General features: G+C 40.7%; 1 protein-coding gene across 8 annotated transcripts in view; it reads left to right on the forward strand.

The window, feature by feature from the left end:
* KIF21A (kinesin family member 21A) overlaps nucleotides 1-12,913 on the forward strand; it is a 2,335,619-nt gene that overhangs the window by 1,155,556 nt on the left and 1,167,150 nt on the right. For all 8 annotated transcript variants that reach the window (XM_069629214.1, XM_069629217.1, XM_069629219.1 and 5 more), the window contains one exon: nucleotides 116-184. In XM_069629214.1, coding sequence (XP_069485315.1) covers nucleotides 116-184 — 69 coding nt within the window. The remainder of the gene's footprint in view (nucleotides 1-115; nucleotides 185-12,913) is intronic.

Genomic DNA, 12,913 nt, shown 5'->3' on the forward strand with positions numbered 1-12,913 from the left:
TATTAGGGCTTTGATTGGCATATGAGGCTGCAAGTGGAATTGAATACGGTCTATAGACGAGACCTATTGGCTTCAACAATGCATGTTTATTTTATTTGAACGTTCTTTTTCACAGCATCAAATGAGACTTTTGGAAGCTCAGAAAAGGCAACAAGAAGCTGTGCTGCGGCGGAAAACTGAAGAGGTATGAATGTACATTTTATTACCACAATGGCGGAATTAACACGTGATGTTTTTAAAAAAAATATATATATCACTGGAATTAATCAACTAAATACTACAGGTCCGGTAGCAATATACAGAGATTCAAGGCAACTTTGGAAAACCAATCTAAAGGTTGTGTCTTTACAGAAGAAATTCGAATCATGATAGTGTAGAATTCAGAAAAGGGTATAAAGATACCAAACACATAAGGTGTCACGATTCGGGGGGACTAACAAAAGAGAAAGGAGGAAATGGAAAACAAAATACCACGAACAAGCCAACAGTACACGGATGACAAGAGGAAGATGTTTTTTGATCTAGAACACCAGTAAAAACTGAAATAAGCATTGACAATACCAACAGTTCTGGCTTTTGTGTAGGCATTGGAAAGGCATTTGGCAGGCACTGCCGTAGTGGTAACTGGCCGTAGCATCAGCAAAATCGGGCTAGTATCTGGGCATATAATAGCCATGCCTTGAAAATGCCTAATACCTATACACAAGTCAAAGCTGTTGGCTTTTCCAATGCTTGTTTTTAAAAGGACATGCATAGGGCTTATAATTCATGCTTCTGTTGGCCGACCTGGTTAAGACATTTTTATTACCCCAGTAGTGTGTTTACCACTCCAATTAAGTTATCAACTCTGACTGCTTTGAAACAGCACTGGCAGACACTTCGAGCACAAAGTTTGATGGTAACGCTAGATAAAGCCATCTCAAAAAGATCCCCGGAGGATTCATTTTGGGCGGGGCAGGAAGTGGATGGGAATAAGCCATAGGGATTAGAATGGCCATGTGCAGTCAATGGGTGAGTAAATAACCAAACACCTACAAGCATTGTGTCCCTCCTCATATGACATTTCTCTGTACTCTTATGCTATAGTTTTAGAGTATCCTAATAGCTAAAACTAATCTTTTGCTGTTAACCGCTGACTCAGCCCAGACCACAAGCATAGCAGGGTACATTTCAAATATATTACTAATTAAAAAAGTTCCTACAAAAAGTTTTCTTTTCTGACATGTTGTTTTCTCGGTTCGAGACGTGTTTTTAAAAGTTTCTCGATGATTAAACGAGATCTAGATAAGGTGCCAGTTCTATTCAAACTTTTGAAGAGGATCAACTTACCTGGGAACTCAGAGGGCAGGCAGAAGCAGCCGGTGATTGCGCACGTTTGCACTACGGAGGAGCTGGTGCTGCTTGCTTTTGGGCTGCTTTCAATTTGAAGGTTCATAATCTTCAAGTCTTTTATATTCTCATCTTTCATGTTCATTGCTTCTGCTTCCAGTGTTCGGAGTTGTCAATGCCAAAGAACTGAATGTGACCACAAACGAAAACTCACCTGACAGTGGTGACAGGAGCAGCATGGGCGCTCAGAGCTTAAAGTTCACAAGAGAGGAATACAAGGGCCTGCTGAGGTTTTTTGTTTATATATATTTATTTTTAAAGCAAACACTGAGAAAGACAATATTTTTCTCGCTTACAGTTAATTGTACGTTCATAGGCAAGATTACAGCTAGGTGTGTGGGCAGGCTGATGTGCAGTACTTTAGGTGTGGGGGGGTTGGAAGATTAGTAGGTAGCTGTTATGGCACGTGGGTGGCTAGGTAGGCAGCTGTGGGGGAAGGGTGGGTTTATAGTCTATGGTCTGGTGATCTAGCATTGAGGTTAGTGTGGGTTGGGTGGGTCTGTGTTTAGGGTTGTGTAGGCAGGTGCTAGGTTGGTGGATGGGCTGGCATGGAGTTCGGTTGGTAGATAGCTTGGCCGACATAGGGTTTGGTAGCCAGTTTTGGGATTTGATTCAGGCAGTTGTGGGTTAGAATGAGTGCTTGGGCCTGCATGGGCTATGGTTGATGGACAGGCAGACATGGGGCAGCGTGGGTAAGCATTAGATTTGATGGGCTAGAATGGTGAATAGGTTGGCATTGGGTAGGTACGTAGTTGTGTGACAGATGGACAGGTAGACATGGGGCAGTGTGGGTAATCATTAGATTTGATGGGCTAGAATGGTGAATAGGCTGGCATTGGGTAGGTAGGTAGTTGTGTGACTATGCAGGCATTAGATGGGAAGGCTTTTGTGGGTGGCTGATTTGGCAAGGCAGTGGTGGGTAGGGGAGCAGTGCCATGACACCAACAAGGAGTTTGGCAAACACATCTCTCCAGGGATGCATCTGGCAGTAACAGTCTACAACATGTAACGATCGCATAGTCCACATCACTCCCTTGGACCCCCCATTACTTGTACCTACCTGCCTTTTCTTTGCCTGGTTGATGTGGAGACCAGTAGGTGCTGTTTTGAATACTGCTATATGGACATATGGACCTTACCTCCAGGAACCTCTCGCCTGTGCTGCACGCTCCTCCAGTTGCCCTGCACAGTGCAGCTCCACCGAACCCCCACCCCTCCGTGTCTGTTTACTGTTTACCATGCTCTTCAGAATTTCCAGGAAAGTCTGGGTAATTTCCCTCATAAACTGGAGCACTGGAACAATTGCCATTTCTCTTTGCTGCCCTGTATCAAAAGCTTTCAATTAATGCTTCTGAAGTGCACATAATATGAACGTTTTGGACAGCAAAGAATCCAGTCTCATGGCCTGCAAACACAATTGGTGATGATTATTATAATATATAGTGCGATGCCATGAGTTAAGCATTTTTCTAATAGCTGACAATATGAATTGAATTACTTCTAAATGGAGGAAGCACAACAATTAAAAGGATTTGCCAAGTATTACACGCCTCAGTGTAGTAGTGAATCCGGGATTTGAGTCCAATCTGAGGTGTATGCACTTGACCACATATATTTTGAGCTCTGATTGGAATATAACTTTATTACAGCTGTTAAAAGCAGTGGAAATCGTAAATAAAGCACAATACAAATATGTAATGCTACTATGATGCGCACCTAAAGCCCAGCAGTTCTGATGCAGTCTTCATCATAAGCTGGGAGGGGAGAGCGGGTTTGAAATGCATATCCTGGGATCCCACCGAGCCAGTGGAACATAAGCGTTGCAGCCTCGTCACAGTCCTAACTGATGGAAACTGCTGTTTTTCTGTTAGGCTGGTCTCCTTTGGCCATCGGGGGAAGGTAGGTAAAGGTAGGTATGGTTGTCATGACAGTAGTTGAGGGCAGCATGTGCCCCTCGGTATACAGCAACAAACCTTTACATCCCTTTCAAGAGGATTCTGGCTGGCTGCTTAGACCACATTTCCAGGGGTGGGGTGCTGCACCAGGCTGCATTATTCTTCAGGGGCAGCATTGAGGTCAGCCTTTTATACGAGTTCAGTGAGCAATGGGCTTGCAGAAGAATGTTGGATCAGTAGATGGAAGTCTCCTAAGCCGCAAAGTCTTTTATAAAGCAGACTAATATGCGAGTGCCATGAACACACATGTGTGAAAACCTGCCAAGATAAAGAGAAACTGAAAGAATTCCATAATGCTCATCGGTTCTCCACATAAACTGGTGGCTTACAGATTTGTTTGTTCAACGCCAGGCAAAGGCGACAGATGTTTTTTTAAAACTTGTTCTATTTTTAGGGTGATAAATCAACCTTTCAATTTGAAATGCCAAAAAATAAGACATTACATTTTTTTACAATATAAATTAGTTGTCTATATATTATCCTGCATATCAAGCAGACCACGTCCGACAAGGATGTCGTTTGTATGCCATAGATTTAACCTGATTCTCATATACAAATTCCTAAAGTTAGGAGATGGATATTTATTCAAATACGCAGCCATGATTCTTAAATTTTTATGGTCAAAGAGTGTAAATTGAAATCTTTATAGCAGTTGCATTGATCTTGAGTCATAATCCAATCTAGTTGGTAAAGTTTCAATTGAGCTCGGCATGGATTAGTCATTAGCAGATCCATAGATCTATCAGCATCAGCTAATAGATTTAAAGTGACATTTCTCCATTTTGTTGGAAAAAGGTGAGTTGATTGCAACAAGCATATAGCTAAAATGTGAGAAAGATCATGAAAATGCACTGCTAATATGCATTTTCTGAGTAGTAAACATAATTTCCAGGAATAAACAACAAATGGGTAGAGAGCACCCAACTCAAATCGGATCAGATTAAAGGTTGAACGCCGTCATTTTCCCTCGATCCTGTCCCAGACCAGTCTCTCTCGTGGCCATTTTGTTTCAGCGCCGGAAATGATAATGGGCACCGCTTTTTGGATAAAGCAAGTCAACACTGGACAGCATGTACATTTGCCAAATTTATATACGCGTGCTTTTGCCTGTGAAGAAACAGATAACAACGTACTCCTTATATCAATCACATACAAGTCATCATTTGCCCGATCATTGATGTTAACACCTAGGTATTTATAATAAGGAGTGGTCAATATAATGGTTTTTTGGAATGTCCAAACAAATGATTTTTGCTGATGACATTTTGATTTGATACACTCCATTACCTGTGTTTTCTCTAGGTTGATTGTCATATGATTTTCTTGTACATATAGGCTAAGCCCTTCAATTAATCTCTGGAGACCTCCTTGAGTTTTGGATAAAAGAATGAGATCATCAGCATAGAGTAGCCACAGGATTTGCTGAGAGTCCATTTTTGGAGCATCAGAATTTGTGTTGCTAAAGCTTTCTCCAATATCCAGTATACATTGATTAAATAGAGTAGATGCGAGTATGCACCCCTGCTTTAGACCTCGGAATGCTGAAAAAATGGATGTCATTTGACCATCAAGGGTTAATCTAACTTGCAATGATGCATCTGAATATAAGAGATCAATCAATTTGACTATCGAGGGTGGGCAATCAAGTTTTTTTAATTTGCTGAATAGCAACGATCTATCAATGGAGTCGAAAGCCACCCTGAAGTCAACGAAGGCCAAATATATTGGTTGTTTACGATTTTGGCAGAGAGATTTGATTGCATTAATCGTTGTGATGTTAATCGCGGTAGTTACCAGCCACAAAATTTGTTTGAAAAGGGTCCTGATTCTTGGAAAATCGTATCCATTCCTGTAAATTTCTTAAAATAATCCAAGCAAAAATGTTTCCAGGCGTGTCAAGAAGGGCGATTGGTCGATAATTAGACAGATTTTGTCTATCGCCCTTCTTGAACACTGGAACAATGTTGGAATGTCGCCAAGATTTGGGTAATTTGATTGATCAAGATCTGCAAGAATAGATTATAAAGAATTGATGCCCACAATTTAGGAAATTGTTTGAACATCATATTTGATAAGCCGTCGGGGCGAGGTGCCCGAGATCGGCTAGATTTATTTATATGATGTAGTATAGCCTCTTCATTGAATTTTATAAAAAAATATGTATTATAAGTACGCTGTACAGAGGGCTCAGGATTAGCATACAATTTAGAAAAATGTGCTACCTGTTGGCTTTCAGACACAACATTGATTTGCAACGAATTCTGGGAATCAGAGATAACACTATTATTTAAGGTTCATGTTTGAGAAGAATTTTTACTATATATTGCATTTAACATACATTCTCCGTCCTTTTGATATAAAGTGGATTTGTATGCCCGTATCCAGTTTTCGTATCTGGTTTTGACCAATTTCAATGCTGGCCATCTTAGGTCCTCGGGTAAGGATAAAGCTATTTTCTTCTCTTGTCTATAAGAAATTTTCTTTTCTTTACACTATGATCAAATATATGTAAGGTTCTATATTTTTTCTTACGTTCTTAAAAATGAATTTTTTAATATAGAGCCAGATTTTATTAAATTACCTTCAGACCAATGAAATCTGTTTCGGCCATTGTTCACAACTACAGTTCCCTGTACTTGTTATTTTTACACCAGGGTTTAGTAGTCATTGTTCATTTTTAAATTTAAAATCTCGTGGTCACTCTCATTAGTAGAGATTACTTAAAATTGGATCATATTTGGGAACAATTCTCTGTTTACGTAGATGTAATCAATAATAGCATGGCCCAGTCCTCTTTTTCATGTGTATTGTGGAGGGATGTCATCCTGCAAGGCACCATTTGTCATAATCATATTCCTTGTAAATCTATTCCATCGCATCAGTCTGATGTCAGCCTGGTTGATGGGATTATCTAGACAATGTAAATTAATATCACCAGCTATTACAATGTGTGAATGAGAGGGCGCCATAATAATCAAATTCCAAAGCGAGTCCACATTTTTAAAATACTGGTCTACTGAAATTGCAACCGGATTCCAGTAGATATTAAGTATGGATAATCTGACTTCCTTCATTTTGATTTTGACTAGTTGCATGAATGGATTCGGAACAGAATTAGATTCCAGAGTGACTCCAGCACTCATTTTTAAAGCAATCAAAAGGCCTGACATGGGTTGGCCTTTTTGGGAACGGATAGAAGGGTTTCAGAATATGCTCTAACCATGTATCCTGTTCTAGAGAATTTGTTGAATTCTTTATTAAATGTGAAAAACCTCTGGTGTTCCAACTCACCAGAGAAATATAACTGGTGACAGCCTGTACCTCTAGTTATACTTGGGAGCTACCACAGAGACAGACGAGTAGTTTGAGGTTTGGTGAAAGTTACTTTAGGTCTAATATTCGTCACATGTCTTGCATCATAACTCTCAATTCTTGTGGGGTTAGGAGTATAGAAATTTGTTAAGGCCGTTTCATCTTGTAATAATTCAAACCCTAAATTGAACAACTGTTTTAGCTAGCCATATGGCATTTAGAACTACTCTAGAACATAGCAAAATTCTTGAAGTAGTTAAGTCATTGTTGTTGACAAATTCAATCTAGTCAATATCAATAGATCCTATATCTTCTAGAGACGGAATCTCCACCAAGTTTGCGACAATGCTACTTCTATTGAGGTCATATTTTGAATAGGGGATCCCCCTGCATCTAATGATTAAGGAATAGTGGTTGTTTCTTTTACCTCCCTTCTGAGGTACAGATTGTAAGTGGTTACACTTATTTGTATCTCTCATACGAGAGTCATTAGGTTCCCCTATAGATATTTTCATATGATCTGTTAGGGCTAAAGGCTGATGTTTATTATGAGGAATTTCCAATATGTCATGACGTGCACTTTTAAGCTCATCATTATGCAGTTTCTATGTCTGCATTATAGTATGCCGATTGGTCATATATTGTTCAACTGCTAGGCATATTCAATCCTGCATTGGAGGTTGAGCCACTGGTAGATTTACCAGGGACATCACTTTTCTTTGCTTTTTAATATCGTACAATGAATCAAAATTGGTTGTCATACTTTTTTGTGTTTGGTTATTTCCAAAGTCTGCTAGAGAAGTAACAGTAACTTGTTTATGATCCAGTTTGTTAGTAGAAATAGAATAATCAGTTGAATCTGTTGTGGGGTTCCTTCTTTTCAAAGTAGGCTGAATCATCTGGGAAGCCATAAAGCTATCAACCTGTTAACGAATTTCACAGCATCTTTGTTCAAGATCTTGATGATCATTTAGTGGTAGTGCAGCCTCATTACACAGATTTATTGTTGGGAACCCTACCGTACGCGCTCATGTTTTCGGGTCTACATTTTGTATTTCTGAGGCAGCTTCAATCAACGCATTAAGTGGAGCCTAAGAAATAACCTCTTTAGTACTTAATTTTTGTTGGTCTCTTTTGGTTTGAGCAGTTAAGAGGTATTTTTTCTGCACCGCATCAGATGCCAACTTGAAAGTTGTATTCTTTCTAGGGAGATTTAACGCTTTAAAGAAATGCTTTGTTGCAATGTGCGTAGTGGTTGGAGGCATTTTAGAGTTTTTAGTTTTTTTCTTTTGCAATGAACATTCAGTTTTCTTTTCTTAACCATTTTGTTTTGTTCACGAGTAGTGAATAGTGTATACACTTGTTTTTGCAGATTTGTTTGAGCAGTTACAAACGCCGTCTTTTACATTGTTCACTGTTTGTGCTGTCAGATCAGTCTCCATCTCTAGATGTGATTCAGAAAAGGCATCATAAATTGTCCGCTCAAAACAAGGTGAAGCAGTGCCAACATTGCTTTTAGATGCTACAGCATTAGGTGGTAGTTGGACGGAAGGGGTTCTACCAACAGCAACATTCCACTTTGGATTGAGTTATATAAAAATCGGATAGCTTTATTTTCCATTTCGCAAGTTTGTCAATCTGTGTGGCTTGGGTCTTTAAGTTGATATCCAGCTTTTCGAATAATTTAAATAATGATGAGATAGCTAAATTCATTGCATGTAGAGTGGTCTCTATCAGAAAAGTAGAAGAAATGTTAGCAATTGGTGTGTGAGCACGAGGAGAGCAATGGTGAATTATCCTCGGTGTTGGCGCAGTATAAGATGATGCTAAAATGGATTTGTTCTCAGTTTGATTGTTGTAAACCACCGGGAAATGCAAAGAATTGTCCTTTTCTTCATCAGCTAGGAAAAATTAATAATTGGAATCTAAATCTATTACAGTTCCTTCAGAGGGAGTTCGCTGTAGGTTGGATTTAAGATCTATTTCTGCTGGTTCAGAGACTATTGGCTGTGAAGCTAAATGCTCATTGGCGGGTAATGTGGCAGTTTCAGATTTGGCTGACAAAGGGGCAACAGATCCCAAAGCCCTGGTTTCTTAACATAGGTCTTGCGTAGAGGAGCCTACAATAATATCCAGCGCCTTGGCAGACCTGTACTTCTTTTTTTTTTTTTTTAAAGGTGGAATTTCACAGCCTTTTATCAGGGTAGTATCAGACATAAAGGGTGCATTTGTGGTCGGCTGATCGTGTACAGACATTGATAGATTAAGTCTAGGAATTATCGCTGTAACGCCAGAATCACAACAGAAATATCTGATGTCTCTGTGTATAGCTTGTTTAGTAGCTCTAGTAAAAGGGGCGTTGTTTACTTGGACACTCGCAATTCTTTGTGTTCGTGCAACAACATACTTTTGCAGAGTACTTTTCCATTTGTTTTCATTTTGAACAAAGCGCCACAGAGCCTGCTCGCACAGGCATGTTGGTCTTAAGAGTATAAGGACCAAATTGCATTTATTTCCCACAAGGATTGTAGATATAATTATAAGTTGCTATCCTTCGCACAAGTATAGTTTTGCAGCTTTACCGCTGCGCAACGGCGAAGTGAACCAGCGGCAAACAGATCCTGAAAATGGTGACTTACAGAAAAATGTGCATGCTAATTCACGTTAGCAAAGCATCAGAAACCAGCAGAAAAACCTCACATAACAACTCACTTTATGTGGAATGCTATGATCACTCCAATATTCAGGACAACGTATCTAAAGCTTGTCCCTATTGCAGTAACTGTGCTGTACTGGGGCTGTGCGCGAGCAGCGAACAGCAAACAGCACCTTAGGAAGCAGCTTGTGAAGCATGCGCTGAAACACGTTCACCTGGGTAATGTAGTCTTGCCCAAAAAAAGAGGGGGGGGAACACAGGGAACCAATCCTGTAATGAAGCAAAAGACAATGTATTAGCAGAAAGCTAATATAGAACTTAGTGCTAACATAGAGTCCACAGAGTCCTCAAAGTTCTGCAGCATACTGTCAGTCTATGCGATTGTTTTTCGTACCACAGGATTCCAAAGGCAGAAATATTGAGCCGGCGTCTCCTGCCAGCAAACAGCACCTTAGGAAGCAGCTTGTGAAGCACACACTTAAGCGTGTTTACCTGGGTAATGTGGCCTTTCCCAAAAGAAGATGACATGAACAAAAGGGGACCAACCCACAGGATTCCAAAGGCAGAAATATCGAGCGTCTCGAGATGGCGTCTCCTGCTAGCAAACAGCACCTTAGGAAGCAGCTTGTGAAGCACGCACTTAAGCGCGTTTACCTGGTTAATGTAGCCTTGCCCAAAAGAAGAGGGCAGGAACAAAAGGGCGTCTCCTGCTAGCAAACAGCACCTTAGGAAGCAGCTTGTAAAGGCAACAGATGTTTTTATTTCTCCTGTGTTGGAGTTCTCTTTAAAGGGTCCTCGGGTATATCGTCCTGGTACGGGTAGTACTAGTGATTCGCTTAAGCTCGCCAGGATCTCCAAGTCATGGTCTGGGATGTGCAGCCCAGGTCCAACTCAAAGGAGGTGGCGTAGGGTGGTTCATAGGGGCAGTACACACTTTTCGTATGATACCAAATGAGAGAAGTTCCACACAATATATTTATATGCAAAATGGAATCTTTATATTTAAGAAAAGCAAGGAGAAAAACAATAGATTAGCAGGTATGTAAATCTTTGAAAAACCGAGTGGTCACAGTGTAGCAAGTGTCCATTTTTTAATAACAGTACCTTTTTAGATTCAAAGTCCTTCCTGAAAAAGAAGCCACAGTAACTGGTATGTAAAATGATTTTTGGTTCAGGAAAGCAAGTTCACAAGAGACCAAGAGGGACTATTATTGCAATTGTGTAAAACGTGTTTTCATAAAGTGTGCACTTTTTGTCAAAATCGACCAATTAAATACATGTGCACTTAGGGAGAGGGGGGTGGGTGTGTGGTCTAAATATGGGTTGAATTAATAACGACCAAAAGCCCACGGAAAAGTGCACATATTTAAAGAGGTCTATAAAAACACATAGACCCTCGAACAGGACCAGTCTTGGCAGGACAGAGTTACTTCAGTGTACAAGTGTCTTCTAGGAAAAAGTTCCTATAGTACATTTGGAGGTAGAGCCTCATAAATCTGTGAAGATTAAGAAGTGGCCAAGGAATGAGGCTAATGACGCACAAAATGCCCACCAGCGGTGCCAGAAGGTCGGGAGAGCAATACTCTGGAACTGGATAAGCAGTCACGGGTTGTTCATCATCTACTTTAGACTCTAGCAATGGATACGACAGATAATATATGGGGTAGGGGGGTGGCTATTTTTGCTGAAGACAGGGTATGCCAAGGCAAGGATATTTGACACAGAGGGCAAACGCACATGATATTTATCTGGTGAAACACACTCAACATACAAAAAGACATGGAACAGTAGTACATCTGTCCTAGACGGTGGACAGGGATGTCAAAAAAGGAGGAATGAGAGTGTCTTGGTGTCCTTAACTACAAAAAGCTCTCCTTGGGCTGTGCCGATGTGCCACCTATCTACAATTGGATAGAATAAGAGTGGGAAGAGCACTGATTAGTTGCGTTTCATTTAGTTTTACCATTTGGTTGCACGCTTGCTGTTTGTAAGTCACTTTATTCTCCCATATATCAAACTTCTGTACATCAAATATACGTAAAAAGGGGGCTGGTCGAAAAGCACCAGACTACTTTCAGCAGCACCTATTTTATTAGCCAATAGTCTGTGTTATATTCCAAACCTCCCGTAGTTTTTTGTTTTTGTGTTAAAACCCTTTGAATACTGTAGAGGAGGTCCCAGATATGGGCTGCACTCCAGCCACCCATTTTGAGGTACAAGGAACATACTCGCCAAGATATGTGACGTACGAGGAACAAATAAACCAACAGAGAGCCACTCGGGGGCTCTACCCAGTACCCATCAGAAGAGCAATGCCTATTGAAGCGCCATTAACCATACAACCATGGGCTGCACGCTACCCATTGAGACAGCCGTACCAGCAGCTGACGTGAAATGAAGATTACTTACAAACTGTCCCTGAAGAGACCCAAAGGGCCCTAATTGAAGGCAAATGGTGACGACACAATGGCCCGGAAAGACGATGAACAAAATGACAATCCAAAGATGATACAACGATGACATGATATGAATAAGGATGTAATGGACATAAAAGAAGAGACAATATTGAAACGATGTTGCAACACAAAGAACGTAACCATGAAAGGACGACGAAAATATGCAACTAGCTAAACGCCTGTAAAAAGGCTTGGAACGCAAGAAGCTAAGGAAACGGGACTGCTTGCAATGCTTAGTAGAAGGATAGAGCGGCAAGCGCCAATTATATATATATCTACGTCAAGAAGCACATTATACAAGTGCGACTCCATTTTATAAAATCAGAATTAAGCCCTGCATGGTGGAGGATAAACAAGCCAGGATTCATATACCAGCACAAAGCCAGACGAAAGAGCGGAATCGAAACGCAGTAAGAAGCAGCTCATGCCTGGAAAATCGATGTCAACTCCAGGAAGGGAAGAGAGCGGCAAATCCGTAGAAACGAAACTTAAGAGCATAGCAGCCAGCCAGTGAAGGTCGAGATAAGGAGGCCCCAGCCAGGTGGCAAGGCTGAAGGAAGAATCAAATACACAAATAGAGGGGAAATGAAGCAGATTCACAGTGAACAGACACGTGACCAGCCAAGCACAGAGAGGTACCCACGTCTGGTGTCATCCAAACCCAGAGGATGCTATAACTTCTCCTGATAAGAAGCTACAGTTTCGAGGCCATCCTCTGACAACTAATTGACACATAGCCCAAAAGTGCTGATTGATGGAAGGGAGGCAGGGTGAATCTTGGGTCACAACGCATCTGGGTGTCTATTCTGCATGCTGCTAATTAAAGTGGAGATTTATGTCTAAGTGTGTAACCCACCCAATCACAATGGAACACATAATCTAGGGTCCTACAGCTAGTAGAACAAATGAGATGTCCTACTTTTAGTGACATCTATCACGAGTGATGTAGAAGGATGGACGTAGACGTCTACCCGATAAGAGTTATCCAATCCCCACACTCTGTTACCACATACAGATATAGCACCTATACTTAAGTTACCTTTTCCGACCAATAGAATTGCATGACAAATTTATGAGTGTAACACGTCAAAGATGACAAAAATCTGCTATAAATATTTCTTTCTGAATGAATAATTGGGGAGTTG

Source organism: Ambystoma mexicanum, chromosome 12, assembly GCF_040938575.1.
Source record: "Ambystoma mexicanum isolate Mex_15411 chromosome 12, UKY_AmexF1_1, whole genome shotgun sequence".
Classification (NCBI taxonomy): domain Eukaryota; kingdom Metazoa; phylum Chordata; class Amphibia; order Caudata; family Ambystomatidae; genus Ambystoma; species Ambystoma mexicanum.